Source organism: Mus caroli, chromosome 2 (assembly GCF_900094665.2).
Source record: "Mus caroli chromosome 2, CAROLI_EIJ_v1.1, whole genome shotgun sequence".
Lineage (NCBI taxonomy): Eukaryota > Metazoa > Chordata > Mammalia > Rodentia > Muridae > Mus > Mus caroli.
Genome location: NC_034571.1, coordinates 132,741,181 through 132,759,273, shown reverse-complemented (window position 1 = coordinate 132,759,273; position 18,093 = coordinate 132,741,181). Strand labels below are relative to the sequence as shown.

The 18,093-nt window shown below is 40.2% G+C and overlaps 1 protein-coding gene across 3 annotated transcripts in view; it reads left to right on the top strand.

The window, feature by feature from the left end:
* Sel1l2 (SEL1L2 adaptor subunit of ERAD E3 ligase) overlaps positions 1 to 18,093 on the top strand; it is a 154,923-nt gene that overhangs the window by 40,575 nt on the left and 96,255 nt on the right. For all 3 annotated transcript variants that reach the window (XM_021150051.1, XM_021150056.1, XM_021150042.1), the window contains exon 2: positions 3,071 to 3,126. In XM_021150051.1, coding sequence (XP_021005710.1) covers positions 3,071 to 3,126 — 56 coding nt within the window. The remainder of the gene's footprint in view (positions 1 to 3,070; positions 3,127 to 18,093) is intronic.

Below are 18,093 nucleotides of genomic sequence, written 5' to 3'. Positions count from 1 at the left end.
CACAGGGCCCCCAATGGAGGAGCTAGAGAAAGTACCCAAGGAGCTGAAGGGGTCTGCAACCCTATAGGTGGAACAACAATATGAACTAACCAGTACCCTCAGAGCTCGTGTCTCTAGCTGCATATGTAGCAGAAGATGGCCTAGTTGGCCATCATTGGGAAGAGAGTCTCCTTGGTCTTGCAAACTTTATATGCCCCAGTACAGGGGAATGCCAGGGCCAAGAAGTGGGAGTGGGTGGGTAGAGGACCAGGGCAGGAGGAGAGTATAGGGGACTTTCTTGGTATAGCATTTGAAATGTAAATGAAGAAAATATCTAATAAAAATTTTTAAAAAAAGAAAAGAAACAAAGACAAAACATTTTCCCCAAATGAAAAGTGCTTTAACAAAATTAGATAAATATATGAGGATAAATGATAAATACAAATAAAATTAAATACAAAATAGTTAAAAATCCTGCTAAATGTATGATATGGGGGAGAGAACACATGAAAAAAGTGAAAGTGGGGAAAACAAGAAGGTGTTGAAGTTCCTTCTTTCTGTGCCCTCAACAACTGAAGATCGCCCGTTACATGCATAGAGCAAGAGATGACCAATCAACCTGCAGGCTCCAGTCTCTCAGTTTCACTCTTGCTGAGTCTGCACAAGTATCTGATGTCCCCTGGACCTGTCTTCACAGAAGCAGTTTACCATCCTTATCAGGGGCCTCTGCTGGATTCACTTATCTTTGCACTCTGGGCCAGGAAAATTATCTCACTCTTCTGAGACTCGCCAGACTACAGTGCTGCCTTATGCATGATGTTTTAGTAGGGGCCAAGTGTGTTGGGGGGTTGGCAGTGTCTTCAAAGTGCTTTGAGTGTGGGACTTATCCTCAGCACTGAAGCATAGACAGAGGGCCCACCTTCATTCTTTTCGGTGCCTCCTGAGTGTTAACCGACATGCTGAAATGTTGCTGTAGGTAACTTCTATGGACCTCTCTTAGTGAACAGATCAATGGATACATCCACTGGCCTCAATCTCTTGATTTATTCCCAGTTAAACTGATCTAATGCCAGCCACTAAGGGGAGGGCTATTTCTCTGTGCACTTTCCATCCTGAATCAGCCTCTTACCATCTGCACCCTTTAGTCCATTACTGTCTGCCTCCTTGTATGCTAAAGGTGCCTTTTCTGGGCTTTGCTCTCTCTAAAGCTGTAGCAGACATCCCAGAATATTCTGTGGTCTCATATCTTCAAGGTATGTCAGTTTTTAACAATAGTTTCTCTCTTAAGGGAATGCAGAGCATGACTTGGTCTTGTAGTACTGATGATTTTGTATAAATATAATAAATCCATAAGGCTTACAGCCTGTGGTCGAGCTAACCCTACAATGGTTGTCTACCATCAGGTCCAAGAATCCAGTAAATATTTAGTCCACTAGCTGGCTGTCTCATCTGGTCTTCACTATACACCAGAATTGCAAAGAAGTAGGCTGTAGAGCTACAGAAAGAGTAGACTTGGCATGGAGAGCAAGCAGGCAAAGAGAGCAAACTGCTTCTCCCATGTCCTTTGTATAAGCTGCTGGCAGAAGGTGTGGTCCAGATTAAAGGGTGTCTTCCCACCTCAAATATATTGTAGATCACTGGATTAGAAGAGGTATCCCAACTTCAAACGATTTAATTAATTAAAAGTAAGTCCCTCCTAGGTGTGTGTGGGCTTTAGGTTAATTGCAGATGTAGTTAAGTTGAAAAATAGCCATTACAATTGAGCTCTTAAAAGCTGAGATTATCAGCACACGACTGTGCCCATCAACATTCTGTCACAGAACAGGGTAAGAGGATCATGAGATGCCATCTCTCTGTGACAATAGAAGTTAAAGAAAGAACTTTGTCTTCAATAGCATGTTTGAGCTCTAGGAAATAACTCCTTACTCAATCATGCTCCTGTAAACACCCTAATTAAACTCAGTAGATCATAAAAAAAGGGAAGAGATAGTGTGTGGAGGGAAAAAGGAGGGGTGGGGAGGGGAGGAGCAGTGGGTAGAAGGAGAGGAAGAAAGAGAGAGGGGAGGGAGGGGAAAGAGAGGGGAGAGAGGAAGATGTCAGGACAGTGGTGCATTAGTACAGGAACGGGTGGGAAGGGGAAAAGAGCTGAGCAGAACAAGAAAGGGTTGAGAGTTGTGTGTGAATGTGTTCATGTGTGTGTGTGTGTGTGTGTATTCATACTATATGTGTATATGAATATACTTTTTATGTGTGTATGAAGGTGTCATAGTGAAACCTACCATGATGTTTAATTGATATATGCAAATAAAACTTTAAAAAATGAAAGACCATGATCAACAGCTCTCAAGTGGCATATCATGACAACATAGGACCTTTCTCTCCACCAATGCAATCTCTGTATCATCTGCACTGGCCACTGGAGCTGATGCTCCTGAGAGCCTGGCTGGCCTGAGATGAGAGGTCTGGCCTCTATCAGGCTTCCATTCGGAAACAGCTTCTGAGTCCTCACAAGGAACTTCGGAGCTGAAGCTGTGCTGGTCTTGCTTGTCTGTGTAGTGTACTCTGTTTTATGTATGTTTCTCTAGCTCTTTTCTGTGTCTTTTTGCCGTCTTTGTGGATTTCCAAAGCTTTCCTTCTATTTCCCTTTTCTGAAAAGTCATTTTTTTAAACTCTTTTTTGATTCTCCTCCTTCACTGCCTTAAAGGCAGCCTGTAGTCAGGTGTCTAACCCTCTGTATCTGTAACCTACAAGCAGCATGTTATTGAGCTTAAAACAAATCAAAACAACAAACAAAAAAAACCTCAGAGTTCTTTCTACCACAGTAATTGGTGATTATTTGTAGACCCCTTGTATCTTCGCTCAGTTCCCAAACATTTATTTGCTTGAAGTAGATTGCCTCTGATGTCAAGTTATATCTTTTAAAAGTATCACTGTAGGGCTTATTTTAATACCTTATTAGTAACTCTATAAAGTACTCTCAAGTATTACAATGCAAGCTCTAACTTTCTGAGAAAGTTTTTAAATTAAAAACTGAGTTTTGTAAATGTTTTCAATGTCTTCAGATTTTAGAGAATCGCTTTATATATTGCAGATACTGAAGCAGAAAGATATAACAAAAAACAAAAAGAAGTGAATGTCACCACACAGGTAAATATTTTGCTAAATTGTATTTTCTCAATAGAAAATTTTGGTTATAAACACTGTTAATAGAGTGTATTCAGCATGTGTAGTCAGCACACTCAGAATTTCCCAAACAGATAATTAGCCATTGTTTCATTTTTACTTTGAAAAACTCTCCTTCCTTCAGAGAAGACTGTTCACTGGGCTGAGGCTGCCCTGAGCTCTGGCTAGCCTGAAGCCCTCAGCATTAAAACAGACAGGGCAGAGAGTGGTTTAAGATGCTTTCTGTAACCTCATAGTGTCCGCTGGCACCTTAGAAGGAGGGGATTCGGTTCTTCATTCTATTCTTAACCCAGCTACTAATATAAGTTATCTGTAGTTATGCCTTTACTGGAAACCTATTAGGTATTTCACCATCTCATCCAGTGAGCAAAACCCAAAGTCCTTGCAATGACTTATTTATTGGGCTCAGGGTTCTTGCACCACTGGTTTGTTGTTGCTTGGTTTGGTTTGTTTTTCTTATCTTACCTACCTTACCTACCTACAATTGTCTCCCTAGCACTATTCCAAACATTCTGGGCTCTGTATCATTCCTCATAAACCTTGGGCATTCTCACACCTTTCTATCCTTTCTCACTTAAAAAGATTTGTTTTATTAGCTTTAATTATTAATATATGTGCATTTGTGTGTGCACATGTGTTCATAGAAGTGCAGGGACCAGTGGAGGCTGGAGGTGTCAGATCCCCTCAGGAGCTAGAGCTCCAGGTATATGTAAGATGCCTAATGTGGCTGCTGGGAACCAAACTCAGGCCCTTTGCTAGAGCATTAAGTAATTTTAACCAGTGAGCCAGCTCTCCAGTCATTTCTATCCTTTCTTAATAACAATGCTGTGGCTGCCCCCTCACCTTACCTCTTTCACATAGTTCTTGAAACACCATCTTTTCAGAGAGTCCTTCCCTGGAAACTATATTAGAAAACACTCCATTCTAAAGTTCCAAATTCTGTGTTTCTGTCCATTCCTTTCTTTCCCCGTTTCTGCCTTTCCTCTACTAGTTTCTGAGTTGAGATGATGTCTTCTATACAGCTCTGCCTGCCCTGGAATTCTTAAGTAGACTACAAACGTGAACTACCATGCCTGGACATCATACATTTCCCTATTTCATTCCATGCTGTGATTTTCTTCTTAGGATTGCCACGATGTAGCATGTAGTATTTGCTAGCTGTCAGTCATAAACTCCAAAAAGAGTAGAGATTTTTTATCTTCATGGCTCACTACAATTAGACCTAACCATTAGAATAATACCTGACACATACAAACACTCAATACTTCTGTTTTGTTTTATTTATTGACATATAATCTTGCCATGCAGCCAAGGCTGGTCTGGAACTTGAGAGCCTCCTACCTCAGCCTCCTGGGTGCTTGGATTGCAGGCATGTACCACCACTTCCACTAATAAATGTATACTTAATAATGAATAAATAGTTAAAGTATAAAATGTGGAGATGGGTTTGTGCAAATTAAGCACATTTCTTTACGGTGTAACATTTTCTAAGCCTCTACAAACTTAGCATCTCTCCCATTGCTGTAACTACCACAAACCATACTTAGTAGTGGGATTACTATCCACAAAAGTAGAAGTTTCACCTAAGTCTTCATTTGTTCTTGGATGGGATAGGCATCGAAGGATCATCAGTGTCCTCATGGTCATCATCTTTGTCCATGGATTGTCAGGACTGTGTAACCTGCAGTTTCTGCCTGATAGCATCACTTGATTGCCCCTTGGGGAGCCTACTACTGCTCAAGATAATACATGTGACTCCGACCCAGAAATGTGCTCCCAAAGCCAAGTATTAGTGGGTTAGGAGCCCACACTCCATGTATAGCCCAGTCTAGAAAGGAAACAAAAAGATCCTCCAAGCATTCTCAACATAAAGTACTGAAAGCGCTGCCTTTGCCCCAAAGACAAAGGAAGAATGTGTCAAGTCAGCCTGTCTGGGCGCTGTATCTCTCACGAGTCTTTGCTTTACATTTTCTAAAGCTTCCTTAAAACAGCCTGGTGGAGGCCACACTGAAGAGATGAAGAGATAAAAGATCAAAGACCTAGTCACACAAACATTTCAGTGCTTCACAGCTTCTTGACAATGAAGTGAAGGGCTTTGGCTGAATAGAGCCTTTCACCACTTGTACCTCCACTGCAGACCAGGAGGTCTGGGCTATCTTCTCATGATAATGACCACTTACATTATAACAACACAACACCAAAATGAAGCCCTCCTTCCCTAATTTTCCCTTTCTGACTTTTCTGAATTTAACATTCCACAGTCCACAACAATCACCTACTCTGTTATCCTCCAACACTCTCACCTTCTCTCTGTCTCTCTCTCTCTCTCTGTCTCTCTGTCTTTGTCTCTCTCTCTCTCCTTAAAGCAGTGGTTCTCTACCTTCTTAACCCCTTGATACAGTTCCTCATGTTGTGGTGACCCCCATAAAATGATTTTTGTTGCTACATCACAACTGTAATTTTGCTACTGCTATGAATTGCAATGTAACTATCTGATATGCAGATGGTCTTGAGTGACCCCTTTGAAAAGGTCATTCAAGCCCCAAAGGGGTCGAAACTCACAGGTTGAGAACCTCTAGCTTAAAGGTACTTCATACTGTGTTAATGATTCAGTACTCTTGGGAGCTCCGTATTATTATTCCCTTTGGTATTAAAAAAATAACCAACACAGGCATGACGGCACATGCCTATGATCCCAGCAATCAGGAGGCAGTGAGAGGAGCATCACCATAATTTCAAAACTGACCCGGTCTACGTGGCAAGTTTCAGGCTAGCTGGGGCTAAGCAGTGAGAATCTGTCTCCAAGATGCAAAAGAACAACAATAATAAAATGAGTGATCACAGAGGTAATAACCTTTCGGGTATTCGATAGTAAGATGAGGGAGTCACTTCAGCCTGCTAAAAGAACATCTCAAATGAATGATTGATGGGCCTCTGTGACAACCATCACCAACAAAACTCCAAAGGAGAGGAGGCAGCAGTACTGCCCTCAGCACAGAGAAGTTCCTTTCCTAAGCTAGTACGTTCTTATTGTGAGATTAACATTGCAGGACCAGTAAATAATCACACTTTTAAAAAGGTGAATGTTCAGTATCATGATTTATGATGGAGTCAGAGTTCATATTTGGAGCCCTGTCCTCTTAGGTATATAACATTTTAAGCTTTATAAGACCCCTTCACATATACTTTTCCCTCTTCTTAATGTCTTTGTGTAGAGTAATTGGTTCCTCAAATGCTTATCCACAACCGGAAAAAGAGGAGTCTAGCCCATTAGAAACATGTCTTTGTTAGGACAGGATTTCCTGATGCTCCCTCATCAGACACAATGCCTATTATGTATCACACAGTAGCTGTAGTAATAGCAGAATTTTCAAAGGGTTCAACATGTTATTTTATGTTTTGCAAGACCTCTATTTGGTAATGCCTCATTGAACTTCTGGCGTATACTGTGGTATCCTTTTCACCTTTTCCCAGTCCAGCCTTTGCACGTGATAGATACAATAAAACTACACATTTAACCAAACGCACTTCCCTCTCCTCAAAGCTTTGTCATGAAATGGGTGAGTCTTCACCCTCTGGACATTCAGTCTCTTTCAAACCACCCATCTTCCACCATACTTCTCCAGATAACACCTTCCCCTTCATCTCTAACTGGAACCAGGTTATCTCCCCGTGGTACTCTCTTGAACAGTAGTTCTCAACCTTCCTAATGATCTGTGACCCTATATAGCAGAGATCTTCATGTTGTTGTGATCCCCAACTATAAAATAATTTTGTTGCTACATCACAACTGTAATTTCACTACTGTTAAAAATTCTAATGTAAATGTCTGTGTTTTCCAATAGTCTTAGGCAACACCTGTGAGAGGGTCATTTGACTCCCAAAGGGTTGAAACCCACAACTTGAGAATCACTGCCTAGAACATTGTTTCCCACAATCCACTTGTTCTGGTCCAGGAAGGGCGGTACACATCTATCGCCCTTTGTATTTGCTACAACATTGGACCATATGGAGGTGAGCACAGAAGAACAGCCCGGTTCTCTTCTTTCTGCTTTTACTTTGGTCTTCTACACTGCAGTGTTCATCAACTCCAGGTTCACTCTTGCATTACCTCAGTTTAGTGTCACTAGTCATACCCTGCTCCCCTTTCCTGGGGTCACAGTTTAGGACTACAGTTCCTGAGGACTACTGGTATCCTTTGAAGTTGTTCCACACATTCCCAGCCTCACAAGGACCTCAAAGCTATCCGTCCTTCACTGCCCTTGTGTATGTTTTCCTCCTGATCTTACTTTCTCATGGCTATGTGAACACAATATGCTTTCCAAAACCCCAGAGGATCTTGGATTATGGTAGTATAGACCTCATACAGCATTCATTAGAGTCACCGTTCTTAAGTGAACAATTGCTACTGTGAATTCCATTCACTCAGTGTGTACCTATTTCCAGGACTCATTTGATCAGTTAAGTAACAATTCCCCATATTTTCCTCCCTATGGACCTCCTGGCAACTAGCATTGTACTTGCTGTTTCTATGATGGGAAGTACTCTAAGTATTTCATGTAGCCAGAAACATACAGTGCTTTTCATCTAGTGGCTGGTTTATTTTGCTGGTCACAATTTTATCAAGTTCATACATGTGTCAGTGATGCTGAGATAACCTTCACATGCTTGTTTACCACAGGCACTCTGGTCTTTAAAAAAAAAAATATGTTTTCAAGACTTTCACTTAGTTTTCAATCAGGTTATTTGTGAGGATCTATGTCATTGCTTTTGTTCTTTCTTGTAGTTGTTCTTTATATATTATAGTCATTAACTTTTTATCCACTCCACTTTTTCACTCTTTCTATTGTGTCCTGGTTCCACACATAACCGTTTTTAATGTTTCTATTGTCCAACTTATCTCTATTTACATCTACTGACTATAAATTTGGAATCATATCCAAGATAGTCTTACTAATCTAATGTCATGAAGCTTTTCCCTTGAGATTTCCTCTGGTAGTTGTAGGTCTTACATTTAGTTCTTTGGTCGTTTGAGTCTTATTTATGGTGAAAACTAAGATCTGTTTTTAGTAATTTGCATGAGAAGATGGTCTTCCAGGCAGAATTGTTGAAATGTACGTCTATTCCCGTGGAATGGCCTTGCCTCCTTTGTCGAAAGCATTTGACTATATATAAGGGAGAGTTTGTTTCTGGTTTCTTCTACACGATATACATCTCTGTTTTCGGTACCATGATAGGCCTGTTGTGTCTGTCTGTGTATGCATGTGCGCACATTTTATGCACAGGGCTTCATTCATGTTAGGCAAGTGTGACAATAATTTTCCTAATGTAATTTGTTATAAATTGTGGTATTAGAAAACATGAGACTTCCAAGTTTTCAAGATTATTTCAACTATTCAGAATTCCTTGAGCTTTGAATTTTAGGATGATTTTTTTTTTATTTCTGCAAAAAATGTACCATTGGGAGTTTTACAAGGGTGGAATTAAATCAGTTCAGTTGATATTTTAACAAAATTAAAACTTCCGTCCATAAACACAGGCTGTATCTCCATTCATGCATTTCTTCTGTACTTTCTTTCAGCAATGCTGTGTCTCCGTTGTATGTGCCTTTGCCTCTTGTCTGGGTTTTCTAAGTCTTTTGCTCCTTCTGATGATACTTTCAATGAATTGTTTTCTTAATTGCTTCCTGAGTTGTCCCAATTGTCTTGTGTGCTGATTTTTTTGTATTCTACAAGTTTGCTGAATCTATTTTGGTGTGGGGAAATTAGGTTGATTGTTTTGTTGGTTGGTTAGTTTAGGGAAACACAATCTCAGACTTACTTCAAATCCAATGTTGTAGTCAAAGCTGACCTTGAACTCATGATCTTCCTGTCTTTACTTCCTGTGCACTGGAATCACAGGCATGATCCATCATGATTACCCGGAGTCAGGGGTGTTTTTCATGTTTAGCAGTTTTGTGGAAAATCTTTAAGGATTTCTATACAAGTGTCTTAGTCAGGGTTTCTATTCCTGCATAAACATCATGACCAGGAAGCAATTTGGGGAGGAAAGGGTTTATTCAGCTTACATTTCCACATTGCTGTTCATCACTGAAAGAAGTCAGGACTGGAACTCAAGCAGGTCAGGAAGCAGAAGCTGATGCAGAGGCCATGGAGAGATGTTCTTTACTGGCTTGCTTCCCCTAGCTTGCTCTCTTATAGAACCAAGACTACCAGCCCAGAGATGGCACCGCCCACAAGAGGACCTCCCCCTTGATCACTAATTGAGGATATGCCTTACAGCTGGATCTTGTGGAGGCATTTTTCCCAACTAAAGCTCCTTTCTCTGTGATAACTCCAGCTTGTGTCAAGTTGACACAAAACTAGCCAGTACAACAAGTAATAGGGGTTTGTTTTGTGTGTGTGTGTGTGCGCGAGTGCGTGCGTGTGTGTGTGTGTGTGTGTGTGTGTGTGTGTGTGTGTGTATAGATAACATAACTCCACCTTCTCCAATTTGAATGGCTTTTTTCACTCTACTCTCTCTGTATGGCATTGTCAATGCACTGCCAGACACAGGTGGTAAGATTGAATGTTCTTGCCTTATCATACAGGAAAGGCTCCCTCTTTCACTGGTGAGTATGATGTCAAATAAGCAGTGTTGGTATGTGTTCTTTACCAAGTTCAGATAATTCTCTCTTATTCGTCATTTGTTGAATTTTTAATATCATAAAGTACTAACTTTGCCAAATACTTTCTCTGCATATTAGACATCATTGACTGTTCAATGTGATATATAACATTTATTAATTTTCAAGGAAATTAAGCTATCCTTGCATGTGAAGAATGACCCCATTTCTCCACAATATCTAATCTGTTTAATACACTACTGAATTCAATTTGCTGGTGATTTGATCAGTATTTTTGTATCAGTTCCATCAGACATGATGGTCTGTAGTTTTTCTTCCTTGCACTGCCCCTGTGCTGCTTTGGTAACAGGGTAATGCTGACCTCAGAGACTGAGTTCGAAAGTTTTCCTTCTGCTAAAATATTTTAGAAGACTCTGAGGCAAAGTTTGGGTTCTGTTTTGTAAGTTTAGAATATATAGATGCATTTATATATATGCATATATATACATACATATATAAGATCTACATGATCTACATACAAATAATATAAAATGTGAAATTTTTACAATGTAAAACTAGAAGAGATATATGCACATATCTCTTATATATTATATAATATCCTGAAAAAAACAGAAAAGTATGTTTTCAAACACATTTATTATTTGGAAATACATGGATATTTATATAAATGGGAATAAAGTATCTTAAAGTGACAAAACACCATGACCAAGGAAACAGATAAAATAAAGTATTTATTTGGGCTTCGAGTTCATATGATTAGAATCCATTATAGCAGAGCAAAGGCAGGTCAGCAGGAAGAGCTGAGAGCTCACATTTTAATCTGCAGCCAGGAGTCAAGAGTAGGAACACTAAGAATGATGAGTCATTTGGTCCTCAAAGCTCCCACTGACACACCTCCACTTATGAAACTGCATCTTCTAATCCCTTCCAAACAGTTTTACCAACTAAGGACCAAATTTTCAGACACATGGCACTATGGGGACCATTTTTTTTTTTTTACATCCCAAACGCTGTCCTCCCCCTGTCCCTCCTTCATCTATTCCCTTCATCCATCCCCCTCCCCTTCTCTGGGACCTCCTCTGCGTATCCCCCCACCCTGGCATATCAAGCCTCTGCCAGATTAGGCACATCCTCTCCCACTGAGGCCAGACAAGGCAGCCACGAAGCCTGAGCTGCCCGACCACTATATACTTGCTCAGGAGCCTTTTATCAGCTTGTGTATGTTTTTGGTTGGTGACTCAGACTCTAACAGCTTTCAGGCATCCAGGTTTGTTGACTCTGTTGGTGTTCCTGTGGGGTTCTCATCTATGTTAAGGCCTGCAATCTTTACCCAAACTCCTCATAAGTGTCACCAACCTCCATCTAATGTTTGGCTGCGGGTATCTGCATTTCTTTCAGTCTGCTGCTGGATAGAGCCTCTCAGAGGACAGATATGCTAGGCTTCTGTCTGCAGGTATAACAGAGTATCATTAATAGTGTCAGGGCTTGGTGCTTGCCCACGGGATAGGTTTTGAGTTGGACCAGTATTGGTTGGCCTTTCCTCCGTTCTCTGCTCCATCCCTGCATTTATTTTAAACAGGACAAATTTTGAGTGGGAAGTTTTGTGAGTGGGTTGGTGTCCCCATCCCTCCATTGGAGGTTCTGCCTGGCTACAAGATGGCCTCTTCAGGTTTCATGTCCCCACTGTTAGGCATCTCTCAACTAAGGTCACCTGCTTTAACTCCTGGGAGCCTCACCTGTCCCAAATCTCTGGGGCTTCCCAGAGATTCTCCCTCCCTCACACCCACCTCTGCAGCTGCAGATTTTCATTCATTCTCCTAGCCCTCTGGGCCTCTCTCCTGTCTCTCCCCACACCTGATCCTGCCTCCTCATTCCCCTCCCCCACGCCACAGTCCCCTTATTCAAAGGACCTCATAAAGAGTATGAATAACCTAAAAAAAAGTTAGGTAAGGTTTTTCCTACCAATTAAATTTCAGCCTCAAGTTCACAAGTGTCCAAATCTCATTTGGATGAGACAACTGTAAACAAGGTTTCAGGATCTGATAAAAACACAGCTTCTTAAAATAGTATGTTTAAAACACTATAGGTTTCATAACTGAATGTAAACACTGCAAAAGCTTGACAATAATAAAACATTTCTGAATGCACAGTGCCCTAAGGTTAATTCAGACTCAACACACACAATGAATCTGCAGAGTTTCTGCCAGCACTCACACATACCTCATTGCACAACCTCAATACAACTCGGTTCTGAACACATCACAAGCCCACTCTGCCCCTCACACGCCATGCATTGCCAACCAGTCATGCTCTGAAGCACTACGGCTCAGACTCAGACCTAACGTGAATGATGAACTTCAGTGCAGTGTTCGGACTCAGTATACAAAGCTTCTGCTTTTATAGGAACATATAATTGAATTACGGAAAAATATGCTGAGTATTTTCCAGCCATCATTGCATAATGTCTAATAAGGTTAGTATATATTTGCATCATATTGTATCTAAATGTTTTATGCTAATAATTGCTATTTAGGCTATTGATTGAGTTTAATTTGAAAAAAAATAATGTGGTGAATTTTGGCTTGGAATCGGTAGAGCATTCCAAAGTGTATGAAACGATATAAACATACTCTTGCTATTTTAAACTTCATTTTAAACAAAGTAGCATTCTTGGCATTGAGGATTCCATCACATCCCGTTGTAAAACCTCAAATCTGATGAAACTCTGTCCTCTGTGCACTCGCTGGGAATAAATTAGAAAACCAGTCTCCTCTGAATTTCAGCCTAAAGAAGGCCTTCAGTGTTTCCCAGCAAACGCTGGCATCTTGCTGGTCAAATTCAACTTCACTGTGGCTCTTTCTTCTCAGACTTCTAATAGGTGTTCCCTTCATGTTTGACAGATGATCACACTTTTTTTTTCTTACTGAAGAAACAAAGGTTAAAAAGCAAACAATCTAAGAGGCAATGCTGTGGCCATCTACGCACAATTCTCTCAACCTGTCATCTGGTATGTATGCCAAACATAACTTATCCTAGACACAAACTACATAAGGCTCACTAGGACGATGTCTAAAAGACACTTGAAACATGACATGTTTTTGACTTTCTTCAACCCTGAGCCTGTTCCCCCAATGTCTCCCATTGTAGAGAATTTTTTTTAATTTTTTTAATTAGGTATTTTCTTCATTTACATTTCCAATGCTATCCCAAAAGTCCCCCATACCCCCCCCCCACTCCCCTACCCACCCACTCCCACTTCTTGGTCCTGGCATTCCCCTGTACTGAGGCATATAAAGTTTGCAAGACCAATGGGCCTCTCTTTCCAATGATGGCTGACTAGACCATCTTCTGATACATATGCAGCTAGAGACACGATCTCTGGGTACTGGTTAGTTCATATTGTTGTTCCACCTATAGGGTTGCAGACAAATTTTAATCAAGCAACATGGCTGCTCTGGCAAAGGATCACATCCAAAGATCTGACCTAGCCAGAATGCAGACACACCCTAGATTACAGTATGATCTAGCTGAAATACAGACACACCCTTAGTACACACCTTTAGTCCTTAAATGATGAAGGTAAGGTTAGTTTGTAGAAGCAAGAAGCCATGTATGACATCCAATTGAGGGACAAAGATCTGACAAAATGATTCAAAAGATAAGATATGCCCAACTCACACAAGAACAGGACAGGAAAGAGAGGCTATGAGAGAGAGAGAAAGGTGGTGTGATGGCTGGTGGTATGTGTATATGGCAATTTACCAGGACAGTTTTACAGAAACAGGTTACAGAGAGAACAAGTTAGAACAGATGAAGACAATAAGAAGGAGCTAGAAAATGAAAAGGAACCAGAGATTAGAACACATTACTAAAGTTAGTATGAAGCCAGGCAGAACAATTCAGTTAGAAACCAAGAAAAGCCTGATTAAATCAATCATCTTGGAACATTAGATTGTATAGAGGCTAGAAGCTTCCAGGCCTGGCCTAGGGATAGTTAGAACAGAGAAGAAATGATCTGGGCTCAGCCCAGGTAATATATTCACACAGTTTGGGTATGGCTCTCATCTCATCACTTCATTTGATGAAATAAAAGCAACATTTACATCTCATGTTAGTTACTAGCTACTGTGTCTACTTCATGCTTAGATGAGGAAGCTCCTAAAGTCTTGTCTTCTTCTTTCTCTCATACCCACACCCCAGTTCTCTTGGTCCTAAAGATCAAAGACCAAATAGTTTCAACAGTCCACCACCAACCATTAAGGTTACCCACCTGGACTCTGTGGTAGACACCTTCCTGATATCCAGCCTATATTTTGTCGACTGTAGTCCATTACCTCATAGTGCATATTCCATAAAACTTAAAGAAAAATTCCAACTCCTTCTTATGTCCCAAACAACATAATATAACCCAGTATTTTGAGACATTAAAAGGTAGCATGAAAATATGCAATAAAATAATCAGCAAATTCCCTGCCAAAAGGAAGATTTTTATTCTTTTTTTATTAAAATTTTAAATTAGGGTACAATATAATGGGTTTTGATGAAAAATTGTCATGCATATGTTTCATTACAGCTTTCTCATCACAGGCCTGCATTTACCTCCCCTATCTCTCCAGGATCATCCTCCAGGTCCCTGTCACAACCCACTAAATATTTCCTCCTCCTGCCTTCATGCCATAAGTATTCTATTTCTCCCTACCTCTTAAAGTCTCTTCCTTTACTATCCTTGTCCCCTTTCTAGTTTTCATGATCTACACACACACACACACACACACACACACACACACACACATTCATAACACTTGTCCACATCACATTGCACAAACTCATATACAGAACACCCTGGAAGAAATTAGAAAAGTCTGTTGCTTTCAAGCACATTAATGTCATTCAGCAATATATAAATATTCATATAAAGGAGAATAAATAAAAATATGAATGGCATCATAAAAAGTTGGGTAAGTTCTTTTAGCTTTCTTTTATTGATCTTTGAGTGTATTTTCTAACTCTTTCTATGCATCTCTGATACCCAGCCTACTGACTGGCTCAGTCTAGTAGTGATGCTGTCTACTGCTTGTTTGAATCACTGATTTTTTTCCCCAAGTTTCTTCTGTTTCCTTTTGTTGGTGGTGCTGAACTTTAATTCCACATCAGTGACTTTTTCATCCATCTCACTGACATTCTCGTCCATTTGCTGACTTTTCTCTGTTGCTAACGTTCCCCTCTAGGTCCATGGTAGAATGTATCTGCTCATTTGCGTCCTCTTTGATGTGGTTGGTCAGTTTTACCAGAAAACTCTGACATATTGATCTGGCATGTTACTTATTTCATGATCTTTTCATGTGGTATTTAAGGAGTCGTGATCTCCTGGAGATGTCCTGCTGCCCTGCTTTTTCATTTTTCTTGCACGTCTGTGTTGTGATTTGCTGGTCAGTTGGTTTGGCGATCTTTTCTAGTATTCTTTAGAGAGCTTCATACTGAGAAGTCTACACTTGAGGACACAATTACCAGAACCACTCAGAGAGGAACGAGCATTTTTAACAGCAATGCAGTTGTTTTAACTGTACAACATATAAAGATACCTTTTAAATAAATGAGAACTCAGTAATACATCACCAAAAACCATAAAACAGGAAGTGGCAAAAACTATAGTAGAATGTGATATAAACTTAAAAATTCTTTAGAGTAGGTGTGTAAATAGCAAATGACTGAAGTAAAGAAGTAAGGGGTGGGATGTCATATAAAAGTAAGAAAAAATGAAGAGGAGTAGAGAAGAATATTATGGAGGAAAATAGTGAGATAGCAGGAAAAATTTAAAAGACAAAAACCAAACATTTCTGAATGAAAAAAAAATGGCTTAAAACCAAAATGAGCTAAATGTAAGAAGAGGAAGAGAACAATAAAAACTCAAGATTTTTGTAAAATAAAAACTAATATGGTACCATCAAAGTCCTGCTCACACTGCAATGGACAGCAAATGATGGAAATCACAGAGATGAGGAGAAGCAAGAAGAAGAGAACATGCTGTATGTTCTTGGAAATGTACACACAAAATGACATGAATGTGCAAAGGGAATGAGATAGAAACACACAGAAACTGTAAAGTACAGCTGCCTCTAGGGCACTCTCATCCCAGGGCTATGGCCTGACTCCCTGCATTGTGGTTGTTCCCTATTCTCAGCCACACACACAACACTCTCTCTCTCTCTCTCTCTCTCTCTCTCTCTCTCTCTCTCTCTNCACACACACACACACACACACACACACACACACACACACACACACACGCCAGTAGTCCAGTTTAAGATAATAGGTTCCTCTCAAGATGGCATTCATTCATTGTCTCCATGTCATATGCAGTGACCGAATGGATTTATTCTTCACTGCTGGCCCATTTGCTGGAGGATTCACTGTCTCACTAATACCTACAACTTCCATAACATGATCACACACACCCACTATCTGAGGAACTTGGGAAGAAGAGGCAGGAAAACCAAGGTCAAACTGGTCTACATAGGCAGTTCCAGGCCAACTAGAACTACCTGGCAAGATCTCAAACTAAACAAACGAGAGCAATGAAAGAAAACAAAAGCCCTCCTAGTTGGATCTACAGCACGTGAGGGTTGTGAGCCTGCCCTAAGGGTAGGATGCCAGACACACACACAAGTTTAGCCTTGGGACTAAAATTGTTAGCTCAGTTGACATCCATGTATAACCTACCTTTTCTTCCACAGTTTTCAAGTAGCCTATCACTACCTTTGAGATTTTCCAGAGTTCTCCTGTTTTCTTCTTAGAATAAGGCCCCTCTTTTTCTTATTCTGACTCTTCTCCTGGGCCACATAGAGGCAGCTTCTTGTCTGCAATAGTTCCCAGAAGTCTAAGAGAGAGACGTGTTTAATAGCAAAAGGTTATTTCTTCTCTATTGGGAAGTAGGCATTTTTTTAACACCAGTACTTAATGCCTTGCTAAAATAAAACCCTTAGTCATGTTGGGAAATATACCCTAAGATCATTTTCTAGTCCTAATTGAAAATAGTCTAGAAAAATGTAGAGCACTAAGACGATTAGTAAAAACCCCTTTTCATCAATTTAAACAACTCAAAGATTAAATCTTACTTTAACAGCAGGAAGCAGCTAAAATAGATTATAATGTTCAAAATTACCCATCTCCTTTTTTTGTCAAACACATGCTGTATACATTTATTTAAGACTTAGAGAAACCATGATCTGATACAGTTTCAATTCTTGATTGAAAGCCTTAACAGAAACATCATCGCTCTCTGTGGTTCTGGTTATGTGTGCAAGTATCTTTACTGTTTGACGAGTGACAGTCATTTCCATGTTACTCTATTTATGTGCTTTAATTTCACTTTCTTTTGCTTTGAACATTCTCTCACTGCTACCCAGAGTAGGGGGCTCTGCACATTTAGTAGGTAACAGACTCTCAATGGAAGATGTCGTAGAACACAGATGAGTGGGCTTAACCCCCAGAGTTTCTGCTTCTGTAGACCTAAGGTAGAGCCAAGAATCTGTATGCCTTTCAAATTCCTATGTGATGCCTAGGTGGCTGTTCTGGGACCATATTTTGAGAATCAGTGAACTAGAGAAACCAACTGCTTGGACAGAAAACGCCACTTCCTTCTTTCTTATTTCTGACTATTGCATAAACCGGCTTCTCTCTGGTGATGCCAGGGACGGAAGTGTTCACACTTTAGAGACAGGGTGGCTTAAACATAGCGAATGGACTCTCCATTGATACCTACTAGGAAGTAGAAATTCATTTCTTCCTCCTGATCAAACCTGTGTCATCAGACTCTCTCCCTTCTGCCATCACATGCATCCACCCCAAACAAGGGCCAACTGTGAGGAAGACTGATTGAGCCTTGCTCTGTTGCTATGCTGCCCTCATGAATGACTTCAGAATGCTCTTATTTACTTTCCACTCTTTCCAGAGAAGCCTGGGTAAAACATGATGTAGTGTATCAGAGTCAAAGAGTGGTGGGGACTTTGAGGTAGAGTAAGAGCCAGAAATGACAGAAAAACATAGAAAGTTAAGGAAAGTGAGAAATGTCTTTTGATGGTAACACCCTGGAGAAGGTCACTGGCAGAGAAAGAATCTTCACCTAGCAATTCTTTAACATTTCACCTGTTCATCATTTGCAAAGAATAAGGCTCCTGTCCCAACTCATTCCCAGCACAACTCACTCATACCAAAAAAAAAAAAAAAAAAAAAAAAAAAAAAAAAAAAAAGTCTGTTCTTCAGAGAGTACAATCACACACTTTGAACTCGATATAATCATGTGAAGG